Source organism: Mobula birostris, chromosome 11 (genome assembly GCF_030028105.1).
Source record: "Mobula birostris isolate sMobBir1 chromosome 11, sMobBir1.hap1, whole genome shotgun sequence".
In the NCBI taxonomy this organism is placed as follows: domain Eukaryota; kingdom Metazoa; phylum Chordata; class Chondrichthyes; order Myliobatiformes; family Myliobatidae; genus Mobula; species Mobula birostris.
Genome location: NC_092380.1, coordinates 69,822,078 through 69,839,099, shown reverse-complemented (window position 1 = coordinate 69,839,099; position 17,022 = coordinate 69,822,078). Strand labels below are relative to the sequence as shown.

Here is a 17,022-nt window from a genome sequence, read left to right as displayed (position 1 = left end):
CAACAGAACACACTATTCTAACACTGAATCAGTAGCTCACCAACTTTCTCCTTGCATATCACAATGCAGTACGCTCTACAACCAACAACTCAAGAGCTATGCTGTTCCTAGATTTTACCCTGCACTCATGCTTGGATCTCCTCAAACCCAATCTCAGAAGGAGTGTGCAGGACAAACAGCTGAGACAAATTGAGAGCTCCTCAAACAAGGAGGTTTGATATTTCAGTCCTGGCGAGGAACTACAGAAATGATCAAAAGTGGATAGGAAAAGAAACGGACAGAATTGGACCACTCTCCTACACAATGGACTGATGCCACCTGGAAATGACGCATTTGTCAGTTGAAGAAAGCAGTCAAATGTAAGAGAAGAAAAAAATTCAGAGCTGTCAGACCCACTTCCAGCAGGCCCAGAGTCAACTGCTACAACTACCCCAGAGGAGGCCCCAGAACCTGAGATTGTATCACAGACACAACTCTCAGCTGCTAAGCAGAGTGACCACCACCTCCCACCCCGCTTGTCAGGAAAGACTTTATCCCACAAGAGTAAGAAATCTTCCACAACAATTAAATCTTGAGGCTTGAATGGGATAATTTGAAATTTACTGTGTTGGGGATGTTTATATACTAGTTGTATTATATAGTATATTCTCTCTATATATATATTTTAACATACATACAGTACTGTGCAAAAGTCTTAAGCACATGTAAAAATTATGTAAAGTGAAGATGCTTTTAAAAATAATGAAATGAAAAGTTTCTAAATATCAAATCATTTACTTAAAAGAGCAGCAAACAGTAACAAACTAAATCAAATCAATACTTGATGTGACTACCCTTTTCCTTGAAAACTGCATCAATTCTCTTAGGTACGCTCATGAGCAGTTTTATAAGAAAATTGTGCAGTAGGTTATTCCATCTTGGAGAACTTGGAATAGTTCTTCTACAGAATTTGGCTGTCTCACTTGCATCTCTGTCTTCAGGTAATCCCAGACAGCCTCAATGATATTAAGATCAGGGCTCTGTGGAGACCATACCATCTGTTGCAGAACTCCTTGTTCTTCTTTTCACTGAAGGTAGTTCTTTATCTCCTTGGCTGTGTGTTTGGGGTTATGGTCCTGCAGCAGAAAGAAGTCGGATCTGATCAGACTCCTCCGGGATGGTATTGCGTGATGGATAAGAACCTGCTTGTACTTCTTAGCATTGAGGATTCCATTAATTTTGACCAAATCACCAACTCCATTTGCAGAAGTGCAGCCTAAAGCTTGCAGGGAACCACTGTTGTGTTTCAAGGTTGGCTGCAGATATTCATCCATGTAGCACTCTCCAACTCTACTATGAAAAAACTGCTTCCTGTTTAAGCCAAAAATTTCAAATTCTGACTCATCATTCCAGAGCACTTGCTGCCATTGTTCAGTACCCCAGTACTTATGTTTTTGTGCGTAGGCGAGTCTCTTGGCTTTGTTTCTACTTTGGAGGAATGGTTTGTTGGCAGCAACTCTTCCATGAAGACCACTTCTGCCAAGATTTCTGACAGGAGGGGTCTGCTTGAGTTCGAGTGGTTTCTGTAGATTTACAGCTGAGTGTAGTGCTGGACTTCTTCTGGTTTAGAAGGCATGCCATTTGGATGTATCTCTCATCTGCTGTGCTCAGTCTTCGTGGCTGACCAATTTTTTCCTCGTCCTCAAACTTCCTCGTTTCTTTGTGCTTCTTCAGAAGAGCTTGGACAGCACTTCTTGAAACTCCTGCCTAACACAAAATTTCTGCTTGGCAGAGACCTTGCTGATACAGGATGACCATCTTTTTTCTTGTCGCTATGCTCACTCTTGCCATGGCATAAGGATTGGTGATTGAAAGATTAAACCGTCACATCAGCTCACCTTTTAGTTTGGCTGTCCTTTACCCAATTTGTGCAGGAGAGAAGGAGGGAGAAGCGAAATGCGGTAGTCGTAGGGGATTCCATAGTCAGGGGAATGGACAGGAGATTCTGTGAGCCTGATAAAGACACCCGCATGGTGTGTTGCCTCCCAGGTGCCAGGGTACGGGATGTCTCGGATCAGGTCTTGAATATCTTGAAGGGGGAGGGTGAACAGCCAGTTGTCTTGGTACATGTTGGTACCAATGACATAGATAAGACAAAGGAGGAGGTCCTGAAGAGAGATTTCCAGGAGTTAGGAAGGAAGCTGAGAAGCAGGACCTCCAGCATAGTAATCTCGGGATTGCTACCTGTGAAACGTGCTAGCGAGGGCACGAATAGTAGGATCAGGCAGATGAATGCGTGACTGAGAGACTGGTGCAGGGGGCAGGGCTTCAGATTCTTGGATAATTGGGATCTCTTCTGGGGGAAGTATAACCTGTTCAAAAAGGACGGGTTACACCTGAACCCGAAGGGGACCAATATCCTGGCGGGAAAGTTTAATAGAGCTGTTAGGGAGGGTCTAAACTAATTTGGCAGGGGGATGGGAACTGGAATGACAGAGCAGAGGAAGGGGAAAACAGAAATAAATCTATGATAGTGAACAGTAAAGATTTCAGGAAAGACAGGCAGGTGATGGGGCAATTTTGTAGCCATTGGGATAAGTCGCAGTGCAATAAAGTTGCAGTGAAATCAAACCGAAAAGTATCAAATACTGGTCTTAAGGTGTTATACTTTAATGCACGCAGCATTAGGAATAGGGTGGATGATCTTGTCGTACAGCTACAGATTGGCAGGTATGATATTGTAGCCATCACTGAGACGTGGCTAAAGGATGCATGTCTCTGGGAGTTGAACATCCAAGGATACACGGTGTATCGGAAGGATAGGAAGATAGGCAGAGGGGGAGGCGTCGCTTTATTGGTAAGAAATGATATTAAATCATTAGAAAGAGGTGATATAGGATCGGAAGGTGCAGAATCATTATGGGTTGAGCTAAGAGATAGCAGGGGTAAAAGGAACCTGATGGCAGTTATTTATAGGCCTCCAAACAGCTGCAAGGATGTGGACTACAAATTACAACAGGAAATAGAAAAGGCTTGTCAGAAGGGCAGTGTTATGATAATTGTAGGGGATTTTAACATGCGAGTGGATTGGGAAAATCAGGTCGGCACTGGATCTCAAGAGAGAGAATTTGTAGAATGTCTGCGAGATGGCTTTTTAGAACAGCTTATTGTTGAGCCCACTAGGGGATCGGCTGTACTGGATTGGGTATTGTGTAATGAACCGGAGGTGATTAGAGAGATTGAGGTGAAGGAACCCTTAGGAAGCAGTGATCATATCATGATTGAGTTCACTGTGAAATTTGAAAAAGAGAAGCCGAAATCTGCTGCGTCGGTATTTCAGTGGAGTAAAGCAAATTACAGTGGCATGAGAGAGGAACTGACCATAGTTGACTGGAAAGGGACACCAGTGGGAAAGACAGCAGAGCAGCAGTGGCTGGAGTTTATCTGAGAAGTGAGGAAGGTGCAAGACAGGTATATTCCAAAAAAGAAGAAATTTTCGAGTGGAAAAAGGATGCAACCATGGTTGACAAGAGAAGTCAAAGCCAAAGTTAAAGCAAAGGAAGGGGCATACAAGGAAGCAAAAATTAGTGGGAAGACAGAGGATTGGGAAGTTTTTAAAACCTTACAAAAGGAAACCAAGAAGGTCATTAAGAGGGAAAAGATTAACTATGAAAGGAAGCCAGCAAATAATATCAAAGAGGATACTAAAAGCTTTTTCAAGTATATAAAGAGTAAAAGACAGGTGACAGTAGATATAGGACCAATAGAAAATGATGCTGGAGAAATTGTAATGGGAGATAAGGAGATGGCAGAGGAACAGAACGAGTATTTTGCATCAGTCTTCACTGAGGAAGACATCAGCAGTATACCGGACACTCAAGGGTGGCAGGGAAGAGAAGTGTGCGTAGTCACAATTACGACAGAGAAAGTACTCAGGAAGCTGAATAGTCTAAGGGTAGATAAATCTCCCAGACCAGATGGAATGCGCCCGCGTGTTCTGAAGGAAGTAGCTGTGGAGATTGCGGAGGCATTAGCGATGATCTTTCAAAAGTCGATAGATTCTGGCATGGTTCTGGAGGACTGGAAGATTGCAGATGTCACTCTGCTATTTAAGAAGAGGGCAAGGAAGCAAAAAGGAAATTATAGATCTGTTAGCTTGACATTGGTGGTTGGGAAGTTGTTGGAGTCAATTGCCAAGGATGAGGTTACAGAGTACCTGGAGGCATATGACAATATAGGCAGAACTCACCATGGATTCCTTAAAGGAAAATCCTGCCTGACAAACCTATTACAATTTTTTGAGGAAATTACCAGTAGACTAGACAAGGGAGATGCAGTGGATGTTGTATATTTGAATTTTCAGAAGGCCTTTGTCAAGGTGCCACACGTGAGGCTACTTAACAAGATAAGAGCCCATGGAATTACGGGGAAGTTACATACGTGGATAGAGCGTTGGCTGATTGGCAGGAAACAGAGAGTGGGAATAAAGGGATCCTATTCTGGTTGGCTGCCGGTTACCAGTGGTGTTCCACAGGGGTCCATGTTGGGGCCGCTTCTTTTAACATTGTACATCAACGATTTGGATTATGGAATAGATGGCTTTGTGGCTAAGTTTGCTGACAATACGAAGATAGGTGGAGGGGCCGGTAGTGCTGAGGAAATAGAGAGTCTGCAGAGAGACTTGGATAGATTGGAAGAATGAGCAGAGAAGTGGCAAATGAAGTACAATGTTGGAAAGTGTATGGTTATGCACTTTGGCAGAAAAAATAAACGGGCAGATGCAACGGGACTTGGGAGTCCTTGTACAGGATACCCTTAAAGTTAACCTCCAGGTTGAGTCAGTAGTGAAAAAGGCGAATGCAATTTCTAGAGGAATAGAGAATAGGAGCAGGGATGTGATGTTGAGGCTCTATAAGGCGCTGGTGAGACCTCACTTGGAGTATTGTGGGCAGTTTTGGTCTCCTTATTTAAGAAAGGATGTGCTGACGTTGGAGAAGGTACAGAGAAGGTTCACTAGAAAGATTTCGGGAATGAGAGGGTTAACATATGAGGAACGTTTGTCCACTCTTGGACTGTATTCCGTGGAGTTTAGAAGAATGAGGGGAGACCTCATAGAAAGATTTTGAATGTTGAAAGGCATGGACAGAGTGGATGTGGCAAAGTTGTTTCCCATGATGGGGGAGTCTAGTATGAGAGGGCATGACTTAAGGACTGAAGGGTGCCCATTCAGAACGGAAATGCGAAGAAATTTTTTTAGTCAGAGGGTGGTGAATCTATGGAATTTGTTGCCACGGACGGCAGCGGAGGCCAAGTCATTGGGTGTACCTAAGGCAGAGATTGATAGGTATCTGAGTAGCCAGGGCATCAAAGGTTATGGTGAGAAGGCGGGGGAGTGGGACTAAATGGGAGAACGGATCAGCTCATGATAAAATGGCGGAGCAGACTCGATGGGCCGAATGGCTGACTTCTGCTCCTTTGTCTTATGGTCAATTTGATTACTTTCTTTGACAAAATACAAAAATTACTCTGTAACATTTAATTTTTTGGAAAATAATTGTTTGGAAGTCTAGCATTTTCTCTTTTCTACTGACACACTAATGTAGAAGACAAAAAAATAGACATTTAAAGCAAATTTTATATGAAATATCTAAGGTGCCTCATTCTGTTGTGTGTGTGTGTATGTATATACACACACACACACACACACACACACACACACACACACGGGCACCTTCCGGCAGATGGGGCTCAGTAGGTGTGGTTGGCAGCTCATCTAGGAGAAGGAAAACTCTGATCTCAATCTCTGTTTCCTTGCAGCTATACTTATTCATGGGGAAGACCGGGAGTAAACCCTGAGGGAACAATCTGGAGCTGGAGTCCCTAAGGCAGTCCTACATGGAGTTCAATGTTGATTGGCCACTCCTGTGACACTGTTGGTACCAAACAGTATCAGTCTCTGCTGTTTCTTTGGGTTTATTAGATGTGTGGAGGGAGGTAGATAGCTACATGGGCAACAGCTTGCTCTCCATATTATACTGGCCAGCCTCGCATATTGAGACAGCTAGGATGAAATATCCATTGTCAATTCTGACCAACGGAAGCCCTCACATAACTAGAGAACAAGACATTACATATCTGAGTTGAGATACAATCTATTTTGAGTTGGAGTTTATAGCTAAGCAGGGAGGAATGTAATGTATTTAATATTTCAATAATATTTGAATAATATTGTGAATATACAGCTTGATTAAGCATTATTTATTTGTTTACATAATTCATAGTGGACTATATGTAAGTAGTACATGAATAGCATATGTCATTACACCAACACGTCATATGTGAGCACCTCACTAAAGTAAAAACAAAGAAGACAAAACATATCCCAGCTTGTGTGTTTTTCTTTTGAGTAGTTTCTCGAGTTACGAGGGGTGATTGATAAGTTCGTGGCCTAAGGTAGAAGGAGTCAGTTTTAGAAAACCTAGCACATTTATTTTTCAACATAGTCCTCTCCTACATTTACACACTTCGTCCAGTAGTCGTGGAGCATACGGATCCCTTTTTGTAGAAGTGGTTCACAGCAGGGGTGCTTAATAAGTTCGTGGCCTAAGGTAGAAGGAGATGAGTTATTAACTTCAAACTTTCTGCATTATCACTCAGAGTTGAACTATACGTGCATGTAATGAGAGCGTCCTGGACCTCCAGGTGGTCCACAGCAAGGGTGATAGATAAGTTCGTGGCTTAGAGTAGAAGGAGATGAGTTATACAGCCCTTGTTACATGTTACATGTTCAACTCTTTGAGTGAAAATGCAGAAAGTTTGAAGTTTCTCCTCATCTCCTTCTACTTTAGGCCACAAACTTATCAATCACCCCTGCTGTGGACCACTTCTGAAGGTCCAAGACGCCAACCTCTACAAAGAAGGGATCCGTATGCTCCATGACCGCTGGACTAAATGTGTAAATGTAGGAAAAATAAATGTGCTAGGTTTTCTAAAATTGACTCCTTCTACCTTAGGCCACAAACTTATCAATCACCCCTCATAGAAACATAACCAGTGGGAGAGAGAGAAGGAGTGAGGGCAGGAGAGAAAGAGAGAATTGAAGAGACATGAATTGACCAGGATTGCTGAAGCACTGTGAGCTCATTGTCAATAAAAAGCTGGATGAAGTCAATGATTATAGAAGGAGTGAAAGGAGGGATTTGAACAGGGTGGTAGCCTGCCTCAATGACTAACATCCAGTTGCATTTACCGTACATCAACTGCGATGAAGTGCTTTGAGAGGTTGGTGACGACACATATTAACTCCTGCCTGAGAAGCAACTTGGATTCACTCCAATTTGCTTATCAGCAGAAGAGGTCTATAGCAGATGCCATATCATTGGCACTTCCCTCAATCCTGGAACATCTGGACAGTAAAGATGCATACATCAGGATGTTCTTTATCAACTGCAGCTCTATATTTAACACTCAAGACTAATTAATAAGCTTCAAAACCTTGGCCTCAATATTTTCTTGTGCAATTGGATCCTTGATTTCCTCACTTGCAGACTCCAATCAGTTTTGGATAGGCAACATCTCCTCCACAATCTTCACCAGCACAGGTGCATTACAAGGCTGTATGTTAAGCCCTCTGCTCTACTCGCTTTATACTTATGACTCTGAGGCCAAGTACAGCTCCAATATCACATTTACACTTGTTGATAACACCACTGTTGCTGGTCAAAGCAACGGTTGTGGCAAATCAGTACATAGGAGGCAAAATCCGCTGAATGTTCCATAAAAACAATCTCTCACTCAATATCAGCAAGACCAAGCAGTTGATTATCCACTTCAGGGGAAGGAAATCAGAGGTCCATGAGCCAGTCCTCATCGAGGGACCAGAGGTGGACAGGGTCAGTAACGTTAAATTCCTCAGTGTTATCATTTCAGAGGATCTGTCTTGGGCCCTGCATGTTAGTGAAATTATGAAGAAAGCATAACAGCGCCTCTACTTCCTTAGAAGTTTGTGAAGATTTGGCATCCAAAACTTTAACAAACTTCTATAGATGTGTGGTGGAGAGTTTATTGACTGGTTGCATCATGGAAACACCAGTGCCCTTGAATGCAAAATCCTACAAAAAGTAGTGGATATGGCCTTGTACATCATGGGTAAAGCTCACCCCAACATTGAGCACATCTACATGGAGCACTGTCGCAGGAAAGCAGCACCCATCATCAAAGGCACCCCCGCCCCACCTCTGCCCACCATCTAGGTTTAGGAACAGTTATTATTCCTCACCATCAGGCTCTTGAACCAGAGGTGATAACTTTACTTGCCCCATCACTGAACTGTTCCCACAACCTATAGAGTCATTTTCAAGGACTCTGTATTACATGTCCTCAATATTTATTGCATATAATTGTTTTATTTTTCATATTTGCACAGTTTATTGGCTTTGCACACTGGTTGTTTGTCCTGTTGGCTGCGGTTTTTCATTGCTTCCTGAATTTACCATATACGCCCACACGAAAATGAATCTCAGATTTGTTTAAGTGTACCTTTATAATAAATTTATTTTGAACTTTGAAAATAATAATGAGAATCTTAAGATACTTGCACTGTTCTGCCACAGCCCACATAGGTAACTGAGCTCATTTGGTGATGAGTGAAAAACATTTATATGCTCGGATTTAATCTAATGAGTTTTGGATAAGCTGAAGTTGACAGCTCATGTATGATGGGAGGCTGGCAGGAGATCTTTGTAATAAATAAGCTCAGATGTGATATAGATGATGGTGACTGTTTCAGTAGCAAATGAATGGAGGTAGTACAGAAATGAGTAATTTTATGAAGATAAGAAGAGGTTGCCTTGGATGATGGAGAAAATAATGAGCTGAACATTTAGCTAAAGGTCAATCAGGACAATATGCTGTGAAAGGCCTTGCCCAGCCTCAGGCAGGAGAAATGAAGCACAATTTGGGGAATGGCATTTGCAAGAGGAGATATTGCCTTCCTATATATTATTTCATTCTCAAATATTTAGTCTGATCAGTTCATTCAGTTTGCTTAATCTTTCATAACAGAACAGTGACTTAAAACAGAAGAAAACTGAGAAATATCATCTAATGGCACAGTTTAATTATTTTAAAAGATATTTATCAAAGATAATTTTCAAGGACTTTATTCCTTGGAATGTAGAAGATTGAGCGATTTGATAGAGGTAAACAAAATTGTGAGGTGCATAAATGCAAGCAGGCTTTTTCCTCTGAGGTTGGGTGGGACTACAACCAGAAGTCAAGATTTAAGGGTGAAAGGAGAAAAGTTTACACAGAATGTGAGTGGAGACTTCTTCGCTCAGAGGGTTGTAGGAGTGTGGAGTGAATTGCTAGCACAATTTAGTTCATGCAAGCTTGATTTCAATGCTTAAGAGAAATTTGGACAGGTACATGGATATGTAAAGGCTCTTTCAAAAATGTAAAACCACTTGATTCTGGTTAAGCCCTGCCCATGAAAATTTCCCTGAAGAAGAAGCATTTGTGATGTCATTGCAAACCTTGAGACCATACATTGAGATCTCACAGAACCCTGTGTAAATGATAGAACTGGCACACTATCGAATATAACTATTTGCTTACTGCATCAAGCATCTCTTGCCCCAAATGTGGAGAAGCTTTACATTACCATATTGACAGCATCAGTTGCCTCAGAACCCACAAAACAAAGATTAACGCAAGTCATCCTCAATCCTGAAGGTTTGCCTTAGCAAAAGGATATCACATCTACACCACATATTGAAGGAGTCAGATGTAAGGTGGAAAAAGTGACATTTTCTTTCCAAATGCAAGTATCTGAATTTCAGTTGACAGATAGAGATTAATTATATTTTAGAAACTGCCTTTATCCATAAGCTTGAAGTAAGAACCTTGAAAGAAAACTCAAAGTGCTACATAGCAAACAATGTAACATTACTTTTTGACATCATTAAGCCAACCTTACAAAAATCATAGCGAAATATTTTCTACTTTGTAAAAGCAGGAATGCATTGATTAAAACATGCATTAAAACATATAATGTAATACAATTTCAGCTACCAGAAACTTTTAAGCATTAAAAGACAACCAAAATTTATCAATGATAAAATTAAATCACTTCAGTAATTTAATTGTTTACACTATAATCTCTAGAAACAAAATGAAATGAATTTTCTTCTATTGCCTCTCGCCACTCCAAGCAGAGAAGTTAGTCTGTTCTATTGCCTGTAACATCAGTCTCGCCTGCCAGTGTTGTTTAGAAACTTTCCTTGCTACTGTAAGGAAACAGCTTCTAGATGACACTTCAAAAATTAGTGTTCTGTTGAGGACGTGAGATTTAACTTATTTCTTATGGTACTAGCTAATTGCCGAGTTCTAGGAGACTAAGTTTGTACGACATCAAGTTACGAAAGCATTTACTAATTTGCCCTGCCCCATTGCTTGCTCCATTCACCAATAAAATCAGAAGCAGCTAACTTACCAATAATTTATTTCAGTAAAATCAAGCCAGACTCTTTAATAAGAAATTAATTGATTGAACTCTGAAATCAGCTTTTAACTCTGAAGACTCTAATCCATTATTAGACAATTTCTCTTCTACAGGCAGGAAAACTACTCTCTCAAGAGTATCACTAACCTTAAAAATATCTGACTTTCAGTTCTGACGCATACAATATTTAGTTCATATCTGGCAAATATATCCACCCCAGATAAAAACACAATATGAACTTATTTTATAAGAGTATGTTTCAGGGCCTATAGTACACTTTGTGCGGAAGTTGCTTGGCGAATTGAATGTTTTTCAAACGAGTGCATAATTTACTCCTGCAGAGTGGCAGATTCTTAAAGTGAGGTTTTATAATCATTGAATAGGAAAGTAGCTTGGTACACTGATTACATTCTGCAATTGGTTAAATTTGTTCATGGCACAATGGGTAAATTACTGCAGTAAAAGGTAGCTATCTCCATGGAAAGCAATAAATACTGCTCTCTGTAACTTAAAACATATTTAATTGCTGACATTACTAGTTCTAATTAACAATCATTGAATAAAATATTAACTGTATTTCACTCCACAAAATGCTGCTTGACTTGCTGAGCATGTCCTGTTTTTATTTCAGATTCCTAGCCGCTGGATCTTTGCTTGTCAGCAGTTACCGTTTGACTGCTACTGCATCTTCTGGAAGTACCTGCAGTCGAACCACTGCTTCAAGTTGGTATCATCATCTCCCTTATCTTATTACGCCTTTGCCTCTTGGGGATGTAAATGGACCGTCAAAATAATAACAATTTCAAAGATATGATGTCAGGATATAGACATCTTATTGAAATCCATGCCAAATAATAGAGTACTGACAGAACCTGAGCTGACCTGTTCAAATTTCACTCACCGCAAAGCAGCCTTGGTCATGTGATATTTCCGGGTTCAGAGCTCAGGACTAGTCGCAAGATAGCAGTTTTGTCACAGAACAAAGCAACTGCGCGAATCTAAATGAATCGGAAAGTGTAGGTTCTTGTTGGCGTAAATTCTTTTTTCCCAATTTATAACAGCTGACCTACATGCATCGATTTTTATCAGCATAGAATTGATTATGTAATCAAACCTGTATTCATCTTACTTAAGTATAACAATGGTTGAAGGTTACAGAATAAAATGTTTAGTACCCATTATTTCACGTGCTTTGCAGGAAAACTACTTCGACAATGGAAAAATACCTTCAAGGGGTATTCTGGAAAAAAATAATCTGTAAACTGTGGTACACTTGCTAGCGTGTCTGATGCCATGTGTGTTACGTTCTGTAAGGTGCTTGTAGTGTTCGGTATCTGAAAACACAGCGTTTAATCCCAGTTTTGACCTTTCCTCAGTTCTCAGTTGCAACGTCCCCATCCCTGGACCTGCCCCTTTCTCTTCTCTCATTCGGTTGGTTTCTAGGTTGACAACTCAGAGCCGTTCAGAAAAGTAATTTGGGGGGAAAATGCCCGGGTTGAACTGACTTTCCTCCAACACCTATCAAGCTCTTGAATTCAGGATTCACCTTTAACAGAGACATTTTAAAACACGACAGTCATATAATAATAAAAAATGTACAAATATTCTCATCAAAAGGCAACATTGGCGGCATTAATGCGGATGCAGCACCCGCAGTAACTAAAGGGAGGATGTTGTGCTAATTTTGTAATTACATACCAAGCAAGGTACTTCTGAAAATCAAACGTACACAATGAACGGCGATACAAGGCATCTTATGCGTGGCAATACACTCTGAAATTATATTTTTTAACCTTACCTCTTTATATCTTTTTATCATTGTTATCGTTGGGATTAGCTTTTAAATGCTGTGACATAAAGCATTTCAAAGATAATCGAGCACATTCGACGGTAGGAAAGGACCGGCTGCGGGGTCTGAATAGATTCGGATTGTGTGATTTGCCACCGTGATGTCCTACATTGTTAAAAGCCAAACTCCATCTTTTCTCCAAAAACAGGTCGCCAACGACATTCCTCTATTTCCATTGTGTTTTTAGTCGCTCGGACTCGCGTTCCGTCGCCATCGTTCTGGCTGGGTGGGTTCAGGTTGTAACTGGAGTCTCGATAACAAAGCACTGCGGATTCGAATGAAAAGCAAGTGACTCAAAAATGTTAATCTAAGCGTACAGCCAAGAAAAAATATCCAGTTTTTAGTGCCAGCTGCATATTGGTTAAAGTTTAATCAACGCGGTAGGATGTCTGGCGGTCAGGAGCACGGAACAAGGTGGAGACGTTAAAGGACGATCCCGGCTGAGTGATTTGATGTCACACTTGCTAACCGAATGTGTGTTCCTTTTGCTTCAGGTGAAAGGCTGCCAACCTTGTACCATTGCGAATCACCCTGAAGCAAGTCGCTGAAACGCACCAAACACTTGCGACCCGTAACCCAAGTTCACATCCTGGGAGATTTCTCCAACTGCATCAACAAAGACGTCAACAGAGGATTAACATTTAAAGTTGCCAGCTTTATTTGTGTATGAATTATGACATCAACTCGTGAGAATGTTGTTGAATTTTATATACAAGGATTATACGTAACGTGACTTTCGATGAGTAATTTCATCATCCCGATATTAAAAGTGTTCAAAACGTGTTGATTTTTTAACAATATTCGAACTAACAGCTTTAAAATAATTTGATTACTATTTCATTTAAGAACAAAAAAATATGCCCATGCATCTGCTTTTTAGCCAAGGGTTGTGTCAATTCTAGCTTCAGATAGCGTAGGCAATAGTTGAGCTGAAAAGTAGGAAGGACCGAGGAATAAATGTGAGCTGGGTAGACTTTGACATTTTATAAATTTGGAAGTGAATCACAGATTAGTTCTACAATTGAAGGAAGGCGATTGAACTCCGAGTCCATACTGACTCTCTGTAAGAGTAATCCTATTCCTCCAGCATCTCCCTGTAAATTATTTCCTGATATGTACTTATCCAAAGCACCTTTAACACCATAATTGATCTGCCTACACCAGCAGCACTGACAGTGATCTCCAGATCCTATACATAAGATGCACGAAAAGGATTTTCTCATGTTATGATGAATTCTTTATCAATCATCTTCATTTTGTGTGTCAGAATCAGAACTCTCCTACCAATGCGAATAATTCCTATCTACTCTATCCCCAATATGATTTTAAATATCTTTATTCAGTACTCTGGCTGCTTCCAGTGTTGGAGGTGAAGAACCAAAGCTTCTCTTGTCTGATTAATATCTCTCATCCTCACCTCATTTTAGTAATTCTCTTCCTTAACCCCACTAAAACCATCATGATCATAAATATCTCTTGCATAAACATCTTTATTCTGTCCATTGACTTCCACAACATCTATCATTATTGAAAAGGGATCTAGTGCTCTCCTGGCTTATATGACAAATAAACTTTTCTCTGGCTTCCAGCCAGGTACAGGTATCGATTAAAATTGACACTTCAATGACAAACTCCGCCATCTTCACTGGCATCATCCCTGAAGAAGATGGCAGAGTTTGTCATCGAAATGTTAGTTATAATCAATACCTGTACCCTGCTGGAAGCCCAAGAAGTGTTTATTCATTTATCATTATTGTCTTACACAAATGCTCAACACTTAATGCCCCTCATTAATTATTAGTTGTCATTTTTTCTTTCACTTCCATTTAATGTTTTAATCTTTCCCCATAACCAGTTTTCATTCTCCCTCCTTTAGAATCCTTCCTTGTATTTCTATTGTCGGCTTTAGCTTTTGTTTTCGCCTTGTCCTTGCAGCAGATAGGAAACAAATCGAATTCACGTCAGCAGTGACAAATGAACTTGGAGGACAAACAAACATGCATCAGATGGTAGAACAAACAAGAAAACACACAAATTAACTCTCATAGGGGGCAGAAAACTGAGCAATGGGATAAAGAGGTCACATGAATGGGGAAGAAGGAAGGCTTGAGGTAGCGGTGAATAGCTAAGCAACAGAAGGGGGGAATCAAACCATTTGATTCTTCTCAGCACTAATTCTAAACTGGCAAGTAGCTGAAATGGTAATCAGGATATTCCTTCGCACTTCTTTGTGAATGAATTCAGACCAGCATTCAGAATCTTTTAAGATGTGAACTGATTTCAAAGTATAATCAAGGCAGATACCTTTACTGTCTCATATAAAAGCAGGTTCCATAACCACTTTTGCCTTACTTCTCAATAATATTGCTTCAGTGTAGTATTTCAGCTCCATTTTTAAATATTAGAATACATAAAGTAAATAACAAACCACCTAAATCTATTATGATGTCACAATACAGTATATCTTTAGTTTATAAAAGGTGCTTTATATTAAGATCTATGATAATTTATTTTGTGGCTCTAACAGTTGTTTCCCGTTGAGTCTGACATCAGATTGAGTACAGTTTACTATTGTGTATGACAAGTTGGATGGCAACACACACACACACACACACTATCCTCACTTGGAAATATGTATCTTCAATACCATATGTATGAACATTCAGAATCCTTAAGTTGCCCATCCAGTGGCAGAGTAAACGTACATTCACTGCAAATGCAATAGTGTGTTGAAAATCATGTCCTCAATTGATCAATTGATGTTGACATTTGGAAATGCCTACATCTCCCACGAGGGAGTACATATAAACACATCCAAAATTCCCATTAGGGATACAGTTCTCTCATTATGAACCTTCTGCTGCATATTTTCCACACCTGCTTTAGCACCGAATTGAATATCTGAAAAATTATGCCAAAAAACTTGATGTGTCCAATCAATAACAGAAAACATCTTCTTTTATTTATCTCTTCTGCTAATTCCCTTAATGCCAATAATGCAGTTATATCTGCATACCATTTTTCTTCCACTCTATGTTAAATCTAGCCGCTTCCGTCCCCTTGCTGATCTCGAGCTGTGTAAAGTTGCAAATGGTCATGGATAGTTTGCTAGAGAGATGGCAGCAGTATGCCATTTGGTCCTGCTCCATCACTGAGTATCCATCTCAGTACTCCATTCCTGCCTTCTCTCTGTATCTCTTAATCCCATGAGGAAGTGATGTTTCTACCTCTTTCCTGTACATATTTAATGACTGGGCCTCTATTGTCTTCTGTGGTTCAATCTCCTGGGTAAAGATATTTCTCAATGCTGTTCGAAATGACATACTTTGTATCACAAAGTTGTAACTCCTTGTTCTGGACTCTAGACTTTGCGAATAGCGTTTGTGCTTTTAGTCTGTTTCTATGAGATTCCCCACTGACTCTTCTAAACTCTAGTGAATATACTGCAGCTAATATAGGCCTAATAGAGCCTGTTTCTCCTAATGCATCACCTCTCCTTTCCCAGGAACTGTCCAGTGAACCAGCATAGCATCTGTACTTTGAAAATAACATCTTTCCTCAGGTAAGGAGATGAAAAATACCTGCTAAAACCAACAAGAGATCTTAACGAGATCTTGTAGAACTTTAGCAAGATAACATTTTGTTTTATCTTCAAATCCTCTTCCAATAAAAGGTGTCATTGTATTTTCCTTCCCATCTGCTTAAATTCTTGCTTTCAGTGACAAGGGCACCAAGGTCTCTCTGCACCCTCTCTGTTCCCAATTTATCAACTTTCAGATAAGTAGCCTTTCAGTTTTTGGAACCAAAGTGATCACCTCACATTTCTCCATATCAAACTCTGTTATGCATCCATCAAATCACCTGAGTCACACCAAAGCATCTTTTGCATTCTTCTCACAGCTCACATTCCTCACAGGTTTGAGCCATGTGCATTTAATATCCTTATCCAACCACAAGTATATGTTGTGGAAAGCCTGGGCCTAAACATTGACCCCTACAATAACTCACTAGTCATTCCTGCCACATGGATGAGCTTATTCATCTTCTCTTCATCCCATATGTCAATCAATTCTCTGCCCATGCCAGTATATTACATCCAATCCCACATTAATTATTTTTGTATGGTAACTTCTTTTGCAGAACCTTAAGAAAAACTGTTTGAAAATCAAAATAATCACATCCACTACTTTATCAATTATTATCCCAATTTATCACCTTTCAGATAATGACCTTTCAATTTTTGGAACCAAAGTGATAACTTAAGTTACATCTTCAAGGCTCTTGTAGATTTGTTAAGCACTACTTTCCCTTCATAAACCCACACTGACTTCATCTATTACTTTCTAACTATTCTGTAATTGCATCTATAATAGACTTTTGCATTTCTTCCATTACTTACATTAGGTGTACATTTCCGTGTTCCCATTTTCTTTTTTTCTCCTTTGTTAAATAAAGGGGCATGCTTAGCACCTTCCAATCTGTAGTAACTACTCCAGGTATATTAAAAAGGAAATGGAAGATGAAGACCAATGCTTTCACTATTTCATTTGAGATGAAGATGAAGATAATCAAGTCGTAGAGATTCGTCAGACTTTCACTCCATTAATTTTTCCAGCACCATTTATTAGTACTGATACCATTGCCCTCAGTTCTTCCCGCTCTCTTCATTAACATATCTCGAAGGTTATTTGTG

The 17,022-nt window shown here is 40.0% G+C and overlaps 1 protein-coding gene across 6 annotated transcripts in view; it reads right to left on the bottom strand.

Annotated features, from left to right (window-relative positions):
• Nucleotides 1–12,589, bottom strand: part of abcc8 (ATP-binding cassette, sub-family C (CFTR/MRP), member 8) — a 178,115-nt gene extending 165,526 nt beyond the window's left edge. For all 6 annotated transcript variants that reach the window (XM_072272452.1, XM_072272458.1, XM_072272457.1 and 3 more), the window contains exon 1: nucleotides 12,279–12,589. In XM_072272452.1, the coding sequence (XP_072128553.1) occupies nucleotides 12,279–12,299 (21 nt within the window). In that variant the 5' untranslated portion in view covers nucleotides 12,300–12,589. The remainder of the gene's footprint in view (nucleotides 1–12,278) is intronic.
• Nucleotides 12,590–17,022: the final 4,433 nt, after the last annotated feature.